Genomic DNA, 15,784 nt, shown 5'->3' with positions numbered 1-15,784 from the left:
ACAAATAGGCAAGTGATCTGTGTCTACATGGTTAGTACATCATTGATGTACAAGAAGGCACAATATAGCCCTTAAGTCCATAGGAACCTTATCCATCCACCTTCAGGACCATATGAACGCCATGTCATCAGATGTAGACTTTATGGTACAGTTTCATGGATCAATGAATGGGACCACCACGCAAAATATAGGAAAAACTTTCTCTGAGTATGACTAGTTTGCCATGTCCGCCATTGACAGGGCTCGTCCGGTTGCCAAAACCCATTTTTAATTACCTTATTAGGGTATACTGAGTTGAAAGAAGGGGGGGGGGGGTCAGGTCACTTGCTGACTTCCTCTAAAGTTGACGGTAATTTTGTATAATGAGCTAAACATTGAAGGACCCGTCTACTTACAAGGCATTGTCTGAACCCTTCTAGATACTGGAAGCAACATGTATTAAAAACTACGGCACATTTGGGCACCTTTGCAGATTTTATTCTATTTTGTATTAAATAAAACATATTTAATTTTCTTTCCAGTTATACGTTTTCTACCATTTACCTTCTGCAGCTTGTATAATGAATCATACGGGCAGGGGCGTAACTATAGAGGGTGCAGGGGATGCGGTTGCACCCGGGCACAGGAGCCTTAGGGGGCCCATAAGGCCTCTCTTCTCCATATAGGGAGCCCAGTACTATGAATAAAGCATTATAGTTGGGGGCCCTGTTACAGATTTTGCATTGGGGCCCAGAAGCTTCAGTTACGCCTCTGCATACGGGTATGTGGACAAACCCATTGAAAACATTTATTGTGTATTGCGCTCGCATGAGCGATTTTTTTTTTTTCCCACATCTCATCGTGGTTTACCCTATCTCTGGGCGTGCCTTTGCATTGCATCACCCATTGTTTTCAATGGAACCGGCAAAGCATTGCACCATGTGCTAATTGCACACAAGTGTGATGTGAGGTCCCCCATTGAAAACAATGGAAAGCACTTTTAACGATCACTACTTCATCCGAAGTGATGCGAGACATCGCATGGTCGCAAGTAGAGATGAGCGAACGTACTTGTAATGAGTACTTACGCACCCGAGTACCGCCATTTTCGAGTACTTCAGTACTCGGGCGTAAAGATTCGGGGGGCGCCGGGGGGCGGGGAGAGGCGCGGCGGTGCGGGGGGGAGCAGCGGGGAACAGGGGGGAGCCCTCTCTCTCTCCCTCTCCCCCCCACTCCCCACTGCTACCCCCCGTGCCGCCACGGCGCCCCCCGAATCTTTACGCGCGAGTACCGCTGTACTCGAAAATGGCGGTGCTCGGGTGCGTAAGTACTCGTAACGAGTACGTTCGCTCATCTCTAGTCGCAAGCGCTATATCGGTTCGAGTTTCATAGCCTGATATCGCCCATGTGAAATTAGTGGGTACATCGCACTAACATGCGATGTCCCCATGGATGCGAGGCGCTTTTGTGTTAAAACCACCTTCCATCACTGCGGGCAAGTAGCGGTCCTCCGCTGCGGCTGGAACCGTCTGTAAGGATTGTAGACTGTTTCCCATTGTTTTCAATGGGAAACCTTGCATGCACCTAGCACATGGTGCGCTGCTGACGCCGGCCCCATTCAAAACAATGGGCGATGTGAAGGCACATGCCGCGAAGAAATCGCTCATGTGTATGACCCCATTCAAAGAATGGGGTTCATGTCCGTGCGAGATTTGTTTGTCTTGCAACGCACAAATCTCGCACAAGTTTCTTAGGCCTCTTTCACATGACAATATGTGTTTTACGCTCGGCTGATCACTCTAAGAATCGCATAAAAGAAGAACAGCCGTGATCAAGTCCCGATCTTAATTAGCGTTTTCTCGTCCGTTCACACGGGCTGCGTGTCAACGAAAAAATATGTCAGCACGGAAATCCCGCGATCGGCAGAAATCCATGGATTCACTGCTTATGGTGTTGTCTTTACCCAGCGTTGGGTGCAGCTAAACATAGGAGTCTATGGGAGCTACCAACGTATTTTCACAAAAGATAGGGCAAGACCTATCTTTTCACGTGCCGTATAAAAACAGTCGCCATTTTCGTTGTCCTATCATTCCGGGCGTGATTAATTATGCACCTAAAAATCGCTCATCTGAATGAATACATTGCTTAGGGCAGGTTCACACATTGAGGGCTCAGCCACATGGGCGCATCGGCGCCCGTGTTACTGCAGCTAGCAGATGGCCGTACCTGAAGATGGCCGCACCTGAAGACGGACGTCTTTCTGCAGCGCCGGGAGGAAGAACATGTGACCGGCTCCATTGCCGGTCATGTGTTCTTTTATCAGCGCTGGAGAGAGACGTCCGTCTTCAGGTACGGCCGTCTTCTAACTGTCAGTCACACGGGCGCATCGGTGCCGGTCGATGCGCCCGTGTGACTGAGCCCTGAAGGTAAATTTTCTGCACCAAATTTGCAGATTATCGTGCGGGGTTCACCACAGAACTCGCTCATTCCATCGCAGTGAATGAATTCCGTGGAGATGATCAGCGCCATGTGCGCGACAAAAACAGCATGTGGCAGATTTGCAGATCTGTAGCATGTCTCTCGTCTTCCACTGTGAATGAATGGGGTTTGTTACATTGTGTTGCACACGGCTCTGGAATTGCATCATGAAATCTGCAGCAAATCTGCAATGTGTGAACTTACCCCGAGAAACCGCAGAAGGAAAACGGGGAAAAAAATTAATTAAAACAAACTGTAAATGTTTTCTTACAAAATACGTAAAATGCAAAGGTGTCCATAACCATTACATCTACTCACTTAAAGGGGCGGTATGAGATCAGCAACAACGGCTCCGCTCTTGTCCGTGGACTGTGGCTGGTGTTGCAGCTTAGTGAATGCAATACCTGACACTGCCTATGGATAAGAGTAACGCTTCGGAAGAAGGCAGCCATGTTTCCTAAACTCATACAACCCCTTTAAGTGCCGGAATAGTGGTACATGGGATCATTTCCTTTCTCCAACTCAAAAGGTCAGGTATAACTGAGGGAGAAGAAGCTCCTTAAAATAACAAGTGATCTGCAAGATTGTTTCATTTGGGAGAAGAAAGATACAGTACAGCCTCCAATCACCAGTCAATGAGCAGTTAAAGGGGTTGTCCAACCAGTAGACATTATCCTCCGTCTACTCCACGTTATAGGGGATAACTTGCTGGTCAGTTGGGACCCCGCGGATCCTAAAAACAGGGATCTGGGTGTCTAGGAATGAATGGAGTGTCAGTCGTACATGCATACTACCTCTGCATTCTTTTTAATGGGACTGCCAGAGATAGCCAAGTGATTTAAGCCAGTGTTCCCCAACTCCAGTCCTCATGCCCTCCCCAACAGGTCATGTTTTCAGGATTTCTTCAGTATTGCACAGGTGATGTAATTATTGTCGGTGCCTCAGACATTGCCACAGGTGCTCTGACCATAGGATATCCTGAAAACATGACCTGTTGGTGGTCCCTGAGAAGTTGAGAAATACTGATCTAAGCTATCTCCATTGGTCCTTCTGAAGTGAGTAGACCGGCACCATTGCATTCATCCTTGGTCACTATAAACCCCATTATTGGGATTTGTGAGGGTCTCAGTTGTCGTACCCCCACCAATCAATAACTTATCCCCTATCCTCTGCATAGTAACCTTCTATTGGTGGGATAGCCCCTTTAATGGGATTTTCTAGGTTCTGGATTCACACAACCACTGAAACCTAAAAAACCCTCATTTTAGTATATTTCCCATCAGGATCCCTCTGCTCAGTGTGATGAGTAGGCCACAGTGACATTTCCTCCAGAGTGATATAGTATGACCAGTCTGTAATAGTCTGTAGTTGACAGTGACATTCTGGTATCACCGGACCTGTAAGTGTTAAGCGAACCAAAACAATCGAACCCTGTTTTGAGTTGAACTTCGCTAAAAGTTCGGTTCGGCACAAACCCGACCCCCGGGCGGTTCATCTCAGCCAAACCCACTAAAATAGTCTTCTTCTTTCCTCTTCTTTTTCTTCCTCTTCCTCTTCCTTTTTTTCATCATTCTTTTCCTTCTTCTTCATTAACGTTTCCTTAAAACAGCTCAAAAGTCCATCGCTATACTCTTAGGTGGCCTGAGAGTGTTGGGACGGCTTCACACAGTTGTATGCACAAAACCGCACGTGTTGGCGCAACATATTTGTGCCATGAACATTGCGCTTTTAAGCATGTTTTTGGGCATATTACTGTGCTTTATGCGCTGATAGGGGTGTTTCATACGGGCGCGGGACACTCCTGTGCTGTGATTTAAAAGGCTATGTAGCCCAACTAGTTCCAGATGTATTTTTTCCCACAAAATTGCGCAAATAATGTGCAATTACGCAGGATTTGGGTGTGTACCCCTCATAGACCTCTATTTGGCTTTAGGCGTGCAAATGCGCCCTAAAATAGGGCATGCTGAGGTTTTTTTCATGCGTAATTCTGTAGGAAAAGGAACACATCTGGAACTAATTAAGCTACATAGTCTTTTAATTCATGCCATGGATGTGTCCTGTGCCCATGTGAAATGTCCCTGAGGGTGGACACCCACTGGCGTTTTTTTCTCCACTGCGCTGCGAGAGTAAAGTTAAAGTCTCGCAGCGCAGTGCGAGAAAAAAGCCGGCATCACGCCGGGATATCGGCATGATGCCGGCATATCGCCAGTCTTTTCAATGGGGCCAGCAGCAGCAGCGCTAGCCCCATTGAAAAGAGATGCAGAATGCCGGGGACTTCTGCCACAGCTATGACTGCTGTGACAGCTGTGGCAGGAGTTTCCTTCATCCCTGCGGGGACTGCGGGGATGAAGGAATCCTCAGCCACAGCTGTCCCCGGTCCCCACGGGGATGAAGGAAACTCCTGCCACAGCTGTGGCAGAAGTCCGCCGCATTCTCCCTATGTTTTCAATGGGGCTAGCGCTGCTGCCACTGGCCCCATTGAAAGCACTAGCGATATGCCGGTTCTATACTGGCGTCTTTCTTGCGCTGCGAGGCCAGAGTTTTCTCGTGCTCTCGCAGCGCAAGAAAGAAAATATCGCTAGTGAGTGTCCACCCTGACAGCACAAAAAGTACAGTAAAATATGGGAAAAGCATGATGCTCATGGCACAAATACGCTAACACATGTTGCTTTTGCACATACGCCCATGTGAAGCCGCGTTAAGCAGTGTTAGGCTACTTTCACATGTGCGCTGGAAACTCCGTTCTGGGATTCTGTCGCAGATCCGGCAGAACCAAACCGACCCCATTATAGTGAATAGGCTCCATTCTGTCCTGTTCGGTTCTGTCAGGAGGATCCCACTCGGCCAGGGGATTCCCCCTTCTTGCTTTCCCTCCACAGATGTGAAAGCCGCCTTAAACAGCAGTTTTAGTGGTATTGGTGAAGTTAAAGTTCAATCTGAACTAATTCAGACTGAACAAAACTTTTTGCCCAAATTCTGTGAACCAGCCGAACCAAACTTCTGAAAAGTTCGCTCATCACTACCTGTAAGTGCAAACGATAGGAAGGAGACGCAGGGGACGTTACCCATTGGACTACATCAGTGAAATCTGAAATGATCATGTTATGTTTTCAAAGTCCGAATATATTTAATGTCTGATGCTTCATTAAAACTGTGAAATATGAATGGAAAAATCAGATACAGCAGGACTGTAGAGGATCTTTCCTTAGGAAGAATAGATATTTTACATAGGGCGGTTATAATAGGTATCTAATCTGTTATACATTCTATAGGGAGACAACATCTACTGTGCATTGTATATTAATGCCACTGCAATAAAGAACATGAATGATCATAAATGGAGTTCTTCTTCCAGTGTCTGGGGTATATCCCTCAGTACACCTCAGCAAAACTTCCAGCATACTGTACTTTGTATATTCTTTCTTTGGAAAGACATCTCTGTCACTGTGTATTATTATGTAATGCCTGCGTTAACCAAGGATTCATTGTATGAAAATGTATCACTAGAGATGTGTGTAAGGACTCATCTTCATGTTGCCGGATGAGCCATTTAAAGGGCTACATTGATTCAAGCTTATTTCATTACCCCACTGCTGTCGTACAGAACTTCATGCAATATCTCGGTGGAAATGGGAAGTTGGAACAATGCCTCTACAGCTCCACCTATTGGAAGGCAGCATTCCTACAAGTCAATGTCAGACCTTTTTAAGAAGTTTGGTAACATCTTGAAAAGTTTGGAATCTTCTTCGAAAGGATAAAATAAACCATGCCTTCTGCCTTCCAATAGGTGGCGCCGTAGAGGCATTGTTCCATTTTCCTATTTGCATAAATTTCCCAGAGGAGCATGCATGGCCTTATAAGTCTCCTCACTAGGTGCTCTCCATAAGGAGAAACAATACTCTTCCTGACCCATATCTGAGTGGAGATAGAGTTTTCCACTCCTATTGCTGCCTTCACATTTGACATGTCTTCTAATCCGGTAAGGCAGGAGACTATACAGGAGGCTTCAGCAAGAATCAGAATTGCTCACCCACATCCTGATATTGATTGATGTCAACGAAAACCCTACCCCGGGACGGACTGATCCTTTCTCTAATTCTCTCCTGTCTTGTATCTTTGGAGTATGAACTTCTCAGAGGGGGGATGTAGCCAAACTGAGCTATCCCTCCATAGGGTCCACATGTGACTTACCTTTAAGTGGCTAATCTGGCAACATAAATCCATCTCTTCTCATACACATAGATCCATTAGTACAGTCTTTCCAATCTGTGTGTGTTACAGGCCTTTAGTCTAAAATAAAAAAACAACTTGCAAATACTATTAACTTTTCTCGAAGGTCTACAAAGAGTGAAAATATTATAGAACTACCTTTCAGCAAAGTATTGAATAACTTCTAATTCGACCAAAACAGATGCTGAAAGTGGACCCGTCACCTGCTTACAATGGAGGCTGACATTTGGGTAGGCAGCAGCTGCCACCTGAACTAGCTGCCATTTCTATGTAAGGCCTCATGCACATGGCTGTATTACAATTCTCATAGGATATCTGACGAAGCGTAGAATGGTATAGTACGGATCCGCATGGGACTATCTGCCTCTGTACAGTTTCTACCATGTGCATGAAGCCTAAAGGCGAAGGGTGCACTTAAAGCAACCCTCCAGTATCAGGACAAAATTCTGTCCCAAGACCTATGTCTCTCTGATACGCATGTTTCAGATCACATTTTCAGTAGTTCAAGATGGCCGCTGTAATTTTCTAGCTACGTAATGCACACTGTCCATGGCTTTCTGATTGGCCAGCACTGATCACGTAAGCAGTAACGGCCAGCCAATCAGAGAGCAGATATAGTGCATTGGTAGACTAACATTACCAATGCACTGTGGGGATTAAGTAGTCTGAAAATTGCATCAGGCATCTTGGATGGCAAAAAACAGGACCCAGAACCAGTGTATCAAATGGGCATCGGCACAGAAGACCAACTACCAGGTAGTATAATTGCCTCCTCTAGTCCTGGGCCAAAAGTTTGTTCTGAAATCGGAAGGTTGCTTTAATAGTAGAACTCAGTTCATACTTTTCAGTAGACATATTACTTACTCAATAACTTAAAGCCTAACTTCATTCAAGATCTGAAAATTCAGGTGTGCTTACCCCAGGAAGATGAGATGTAGGGAGATGATAGTGTGGCTCTCAGTAGGTGTAGCTGTCCCATGCCGGACTATCAACCAAACAACAAGACTTCTGTTGTGGCTTCCATTTATAATCTGTACAGCAAATACCTCCGGCACCCGACTGACCACAGTGACTTATCAGGTTCGCTTCACATCACAGTCAGGCAAAAGTCTTAAAGGGATTTTCTTACTAACTACATTTAGAAGCTATCCACTGGATAAGCGGTAAACATATGATCGCCAGGGAGCCGACCTCCAGTACCTCTAGAGAACACTAGAACGGCGGTCCCCAAGTACCCTGAAGAATGGAGTAGTGGTGACCACCGCTCCAGCAACTTCTATAGAACTGATGGGAACAGCCAAGCCAAGAGAGTAGAGCAGTGGTCATGCATATGCACCACTGCTCCATTCACAAGAGGACTCAAGGATTGCCGTTCATGTGATCTCCTAGTCAGACCCCCAGCAATCATACATTTACAACTTAGGGTGGTTTCATATCTGTGTTGGAACCTCTGGTTGGAGGTTCCGTCACAGATCCGGCACAAAATACTGGAAGAAAAAGTACTTTTCCTTCTGGCAAAAAGCCGGGCAACTGAGTGGAAGCCGAACAGACCCCATTATAGTCAATGGGGTCCGCCCGACACCCTTCGGTTCCGTCATCAGATGGAGCCGTTTGGCTTTGGGGATTCCCCTTCCCTTCTCCCAGAATGGAGCAGAAACCCGGAACTTCGATGCAGATGGGAAACCACCCTTATCCTGTGGATAGGTGATAAATGTATTTAGTGAAAAAACCCCTTTAAGTTTTAAGGCCCCATCCAACACCCCCTATATCTCAGCTTCCTGGACCCTGGTGAGTATAGGAACCACTACAACATTGGGGATAACTGCAGTCACACCTGAATTTCCCAGTTTGACATGATGTTAGGCGAATGGTAACTGGAGTGCGTGTTACTTGGAGGGGGTGGGGGGGCTGTTTTGTGAGGGAATGTTTGGTTCATGTCCCCCCACCCTGTTTTTCCCCTTGTGCTGTTCAGACACAAATAACTGTATGGAGTATCTCAGTGGGAAGATCTCAAAATGTGGTAAGGACCCTCCAGCTGTGTGCTCATATCTCTGCTGCTGTTGCTATTGCTCTCCCCCCTTGCTTCCCACGCAGATACCCCCTAGTCTAAACCCTTACCGCACCTTTGCTCATGACAGTCCCTTTCCTCAGATCCCTTCCTACCCCTTTTAGAGTTATAATGCATTGCAATTGCACCAACACAGAAGGGAACCGGCACACAATGCTCATACACACGCACCAGACAACACTCAACCCGTCTACATACACTGGCACAGGGCCAATACTCCCATACACATCAATGCAACACATGCTAGTTACTCTCCACTTAGAGGGGCTGTGTCACTATCTACGGGGTCCTCGTTTTAGGCAGAATCATTTAGTCCTTGCAACTTGAAAAAGATTTTTAAAACATGCATAAATATTCATTGTTAAACACATTTCACCGTTTCTGGTGTTCCTAGAGGGTTTTTTATTTTTATGTAAGTAAAGTTTAACCACTTTATAATAAAAATTCATATTCAAATTCAGATCCAGATTCGGTGTTTCAATTCCTTTCAGTTTTCAAGATTTCTGCTTGCAATCTGTGAACCGGAATGTCCTGGTCATGTCCAACTCACACGTGTGCACAGACTGGGAAAAAAGTGTCAGACTTACTGGACTTGTTCACCTGTGTGTAGTTTCAGACTGCGGTGCCTAGGGTCCACCAGTAAAATTAATTCTGGGGACCCAGTGTATAGTTTAGTGATTCCCAACCAGGGTGCTGTGGCTCTCAGGCTGAGAGTCACTCAGCGCTTTTGCTCTGACCACAGTGAATCACAGTGGGCACTGCCTGGAAAATCCCTTTAGGCTGGGTCCACACGGGGCGGATTTGCCGCAGAGGGCCCACACGGAAATTCTGCAGCATTTCCAGTAGCAGCAAAGAGGATGAGATTTTGAAAATCTCGTAGACAAGCTGCGAAAAAAATCTACACAAAACCCCTGCAGAAATTGACATACGGTGTGGAATTTAATTCTGCAGCATGTCCATGTCCACTTCCGCAAGTGCCTAGATGCCATCTCAGCCAGCCTATGCATATACATAAACTAGCGTGTTCCTGACATAGAGGTGTAGGCTGTCTGATATGCCGCTTTCCTGTATATAGTGCTACTTATGTGGAAAGTGTAGGCTGGAGGTCCACTCCTGACTCAGAGCCCACCGATTCATCTGTCCCCCTGTCTCTGTGAGTTGGTCCAGCCAGATCAAGAATATAATATCTCCACTCACTGACTGCAAGCACACATCTTTAAAATGGTGAGCACTTAATTGCCGAACATTATACTATACAATGAATTGATTTATGGGAACAAAATAGAAAACCCCTTTAATTATATCCGCAGTTTGCAAAGATTGGTGACAACCAATATGGCAGCCATTACAACTCCTAATGGGGCACTAAATCAACTTTTTTTTACACTTGTGAAGAGCACTTCTCTCTAGTTACGCAGTGAGATGTGTCCGCTGCAGAATGATTCCATATAGAAGTGCTATTGGAAGAGAGTCGGGGTCTGATGAGTTGGTCCCTTATAAGTCATGGCTGCCATTTTTTTAAAGGAAAATTATTAAAAAAAAAACCATTAGAAAGTGCCCCGTGCTCAGTGACATAGCCCCTCGTGCCCTGTCCCAATCTATAGCCACCAGCTGCTTTTCTCCATATATGCGCAGAAGCCTGAACTTTTCCTTGCATGATTGGACTGTCCTAGATCTTGGCTCGTTAGCTGGTTAGAGATGCACATTATGGAAACCATTGCCCTTCTCCCAGATAAAATGGGGCGGAACCGTTTTCCTCATGGTGAGGACCCTTCGAAAACCTGTAATTTTAACATCTGCGGCTCTCCAACTATATGCCTGGCCTCTTTCTTTCTTTCTTTCCTCCCGTCTTAACTCCTGTCTCTGTCATCCCTCCCTTTCCTGTCTCAAGTCCTCTTACGTTGTCCATCCATCACTCTTGGTCCCCTCTGTTTATTCGGCTTTCATGTTAATCCATCCACTTTCCATCTTACCTTCTGTTCTCACTTCCCACCATCCATCCTTCATGATGGCATCTCCATCTTCCCCTAATCTGTTATTTCCCTGCATATGGCTCCTGGCAGTCACTTTATTTCTCTGAAATCAACATTACAAGCAGTGAACCGCATCGTAGATCACCGAGATGTCTTTAGAATCACTACAAGGAGTAACGGGGCTCCTGCAAAGGCGTCTAATGTCTTGGTCTAGCCCTCACAGGACATAATGATACCTGTGCATGACACCAATGCTTCTAACATCTGCTGCACACTCAAAAACTGTCTAGGGGAGAAAGTAGACTTGTTTCCAATAGCAGCCAATAGCAGCGCAGCTTTTGTTTTTCGGGATTGGTTGCGATTGGCAAGAAAGTCAGGGAGTTTTTGACAGTAAACAATTTTGACAAACCATCATCTACAAATGATACTACTAACTCCTTTGCAACATCCGATGTGCATGTACTTTGGATGCACAGGTGCTGGCTGTCAGAGATAGCTGACACCCGGTCACAGCAGCCAGGATCAGAGATAAAGTCCATTCCATCCTTTAGCGCTTTAGATGCCTCAGTCGGTGCTGACCACAGCATTTAAATGTCTCTCCACATTAAAAGATTGCAGGCTTCAGTTGCTATGGTAGAGTGGCAACTTGTAAAGGCTCCTCTGGCCTGCCATGGACTTTTTTCTATTAAGCCCTGCAGCTGGCACAACCTAATAGGATGTCTTTGAAAGTGCAATAGACTGCAGTACTGAAGTATTGCAGTATATTGTAGAAACAATTGCAAGTTCAAGTGATGCAGTGGAGCCAAAAAAAGTAATACTTTATTAAAGATTTTTTAATATATTCAAAGTTTAAAAAAAAAATTCAGTTTTAATGTAAAAAAATGAAAACAAAGAAAAAAAATCAATTAAAATATGACATTTATCCTGCACAGTTAACATTGTTAGAAATAAATACAATACCAGAACTATGCTTTTTTTGGTCACCCCAAGTAAAAATTTAATGAAATCCACTCAAAAAGTCATAGATACACCTAAAAAGTACCAGAATATAAACTACACCTCACACCACAAAAAAAACCCTCACACAGCCCTATCAATGGCAAAATAAAGCTGCGAGGGTCAGAAGATGGTGACAGAAAGCAATTTTTCGTCTTTTAAAAAAGTTTTTTTTTAAAAGTCTTTTACGTAGTGCAACAAAAAACCCCATAAACTTCATATCACTGCCACAGAAGAGTTAGACCGGTTTCACATCTGCACTGCTACTTCCAGCTAAGCAGAAAGCAGACGGTTCCATCCAGAGACGGAGGGGTTCAGCCGCAGGGATTCCCCTTTTCTGCTCCCAAACAGTAGGAGAAAAGCAGAACCCCGAGCGCAGAAACCACCCTTAACAAGTCAATTGTGCTACGCAAAAAAAATGGCGCAATTGCTTTTTTATCCATTTCAGAAATGTTTAAAAGCTGTTCAATACATTGTATCTGGTACCATTGATAACTAGAACTCATCCAGCAAAAAAACAAATCCTCGAATCCTCATATGACTGTATTGACCAAAAATTTTAAAAACCGATCATATTTCGAAAAAACAAAAAATAGTCGCATCTCCAATAAATGGGCCTAAAGCAGACCTCCATTTAAAACATTTAGTACAAACAGGTCCACACAATAGATGTGAATAGAATCTACTAGTACATAAATGTTAACATTGGAGGGACGTTAATTAAAACACCATGCACCGGGATTTTCATGGTCCCAAAATTAGAAACCATCAAATTTGTGGCAAGAATTCCACCTGTTTGACTGAGACGCTTCCCAGACTATGGAAAATGTTCCCTCTCCATCATGACGCTCTGGGCACGCACACGACTCGGATATGTGATTGGCAATTTTCTTACTCTTTCTAAATATGTCATTCCATGGTTGCTTCATCAATACCCTCTTCAACCTTCCTGACCAAATTTCACTCAGTTATTCCCTAGCAACAGACTATGGTCCATCGAGGAAGTAGAGCCCCATTTACACTAAAAGATGATCGCTCAAACGACAGTTTGAGTGACAGTTTTCAGCGATCATCTTTGCATAGTCTATAGTAGATAAGTAGCTACTATACAGTTATGCAGGCAGAGCGGGACACCGCCGCTATCGCTTGGCGAACAATACAGCTGTTCTGCATAAGCAAACAGCTGCATTGTTTTCCACACTTACAGAGAACTACCAGCGGGACATGAGCTGAAAGACGCTTATCAGCGCTGTCGACTGTGATAACAGCCTGCACCACTGATAAGATTTCATCGCTCTAATTGTGCATGAATTGTGCACGAAAACTGCATGATGTTCGTGCATTTAGACGCAACGGTTATCGCTCAAAAGGTGCCTTTTGAGTGAGAATCGTTGTCTAAATGGGCCTTAACAGATTGTTGTCTGTTGCCATGGAGCCATAAACAAAGAAGAACAAACATTTGGGGCACATTTATGAAATCTGTCTAAAAGGAAAGTTTTGTTTGCTGCCCACAGCAACCAATCACAGAGCAGCTTTCACTGTGTAAGGGCATCTTCACATTGGCGTTATTTTGTCCCATTTTGCATGATTTAGTTGGCCGCAAAATGGGCAAAATGAATCATTATTTTCAATGGTTTTGTTTTCACTAGCGGGATTCTCACGTGTTAATACTACACACCAGAAAAGATAGGACTTGCCCTATCTTTCTTGCATGTAGTTTCTCTACGTGTGGGAAAAATCGGGCAGAACGTATCTTCCCAATTTTTATTTTTTTTTAAACTCGCACTCAATAACGTGTAGTTCGAGCGGCAAGCGTATTAGTGCATGTGCCCATCTGTTTAAGCCCTGAGATGCTGGTTGCTTTTATGCCCAGTGTTCACCTTAATAGTCTGTCCACACGGGATGGATTTTCTGTGGAATGTCCGCTGCGGACATTCCGCGACAGATCCGCAGTACAACATTTGCAGGACAAAAATGCATTATTTGCTGCGCAATTCGGTGTGGAAGTCTTTCGCTATAATTGACATTCCTGCAGGTTTAACCCTTTGCAATCCAATTTTGGATTCAGGGTTTCCTAGGGGGTTTTCTCTTTCAGCCATTATACAATGGCGCCATCTGCTGGCTAGAGCCAGTACTGCGGTATGGGACATGCGGCCAGTAATATACAGTAAGAATACCCTGCCGGACGTCTTCCGACATTGGAACTGTACAGCCTTCAATCAGAATGTCTGAAGAAAGTGGATTGGAAAGGGTTAAATTCCGTATCGCAGCATGAGAATGAAATTTTGAAAATCTCATGTACTTTGCTGCTTCTGTAAATGCTGGGGATTTTCCTTGCCGAGGGTCCATAAGGATAATCCGCGGCTAATCCATCCCATGTGAACATATCCTAGGGTTACACCGCAACTATATTGGTTCGCGATGTTGCAGTACTAGACTGCGGTCTTCAGCTGCGCTATGTAGCTCTAGCTTTACGAATACAAGTATTTCATTTAGGATGCACATAATACATCCTTTAATGGTTACAGATTGTTTCCCTGTTACCAATAATACAGGGAGGGGCCACGGAAAAGTAGCCTCATTTTTATAAAAGCTGTCTAAAAGAAAATCTGTGCAACCAATCACAGCACAGCTTTGATTTCCCACACTGCTGATATCAAATGAAAGCTGTGCTGGGATTGGTTGCTATGGAGAAGAACGCCATTTTTTTTTTTTTTACATCGCAGCCAGCCATTATTACCTCCCAACCACATCCAAACCAGCAGGACAAAGTGACGAAAACTCATTTTGACATTTTCTAATGGAAATCATATATCCCATCCCTCAATAATCTGCAAGTATAGGCAAGACACTCTTCCCGCGGCCACCGTCACACACTATATAATCAGCTCCTGCTCCGCTTTCCTCACCCCATTTGCTGCTTTTTTACCCTGTGCCAACACGCTTCTCACGCCTTCGAAATAATGGCGCCATTTCTGTCACTTCCGCTTCATGCGTCATTCAGCTCGGTGGCTCTAAAGGCTGCGGCGATCTGCAACGTCCATTGACTACAGAGCTGAACGATGGCTTGTATGATGTTCCACGCTCCGCATTCTTCTAGAGTTTTGTGTCATGTTGTCTCATATGTCTATGGCTGTCTCTGCATATCGGTGTTCCTTCTGCCACATCTATCTGTCCCCCTCCTGTACTTCTTCTCCTCCCCATCCACCCTCCGATCACTGATCTCTTAACGCCGCCCTTCCTTATATTATCTCAGCATGCAATTTTTTTCTTTTTCTTTTCTTTTTACCAGAATTTAGCAAAGTTCTCTCAATTACATAACGGAATATCAGTAAACGTGAACCAACGACCGAGCGACGAACGTTAATCCATCACTTTTCTGGGGGCAGGGTTGGATTCTGCTGAAGGCTTCCGCATGGAGAATCCAACCTGCCCGTGGACATGAGGCCTAAAGTCACTGATCTCAATGGTTTCGTTATCACTAGCGGGATTCTCGGTTGTTAATAGTACGGGCGAGAACAGATGGGGCAGGACCTAACATTCCCGCTGTTATTTTCCTACACTATGGCGCGGAGTTTGAACGACCCGAGAAGGAAAAGAAAAAAAACCCTGTTCATGCGCAACTATGCTCCATAGCAGTGAGCATAGTTGCGCATACAGACGTATGTATTTGCCCCAAAGGTGTAAAATGCAGCCCCAAACACTGTCTGATTGCTTGTTCATAGGTGCCTTGGATGTCTATAGCAATCTGTATATAGCTGCACTGTGGCTGAGTTTGTCAATGTGGAAATTTGAGTTGTCTAGAATTAGGGGAATGCTTGGGAGCCAGACACTGATGTGCCAAAAGTCATGGGATAGCAGTATGCAAATTGTTTCTGAAGCAGCGTTACCTCCGGTGATGGCTTGGGAACTCCCATACTTGTATAATTTGTGGGGTGTTAACTGATTACTGAGATGGAACACTGGACAGAATGCTCATAGCAAGGTGACTTGAATTATTGGAGCTGAACGAGGCATGACAGTGGGTGCCAGACGGATGGAGCATTTCTTTTCTGAAGTT

At 44.9% G+C, this 15,784-nt stretch overlaps 1 protein-coding gene across 2 annotated transcripts in view; it reads left to right on the top strand.

Annotated features, from left to right (window-relative positions):
- LOC136582236 (serine/threonine-protein kinase BRSK2) overlaps positions 1-15,784 on the top strand; it is a 158,194-nt gene that overhangs the window by 133,829 nt on the left and 8,581 nt on the right. For both annotated transcript variants that reach the window (XM_066583117.1, XM_066583116.1), the window contains exon 19: positions 8,660-8,707. In XM_066583117.1, coding sequence (XP_066439214.1) covers positions 8,660-8,707 — 48 coding nt within the window. The remainder of the gene's footprint in view (positions 1-8,659; positions 8,708-15,784) is intronic.

The sequence above is a fragment of the Eleutherodactylus coqui genome, chromosome 11, assembly GCF_035609145.1.
Source record: "Eleutherodactylus coqui strain aEleCoq1 chromosome 11, aEleCoq1.hap1, whole genome shotgun sequence".
NCBI lineage: Eukaryota > Metazoa > Chordata > Amphibia > Anura > Eleutherodactylidae > Eleutherodactylus > Eleutherodactylus coqui.
This window is presented reverse-complemented; position numbering and strand designations above follow the sequence as displayed.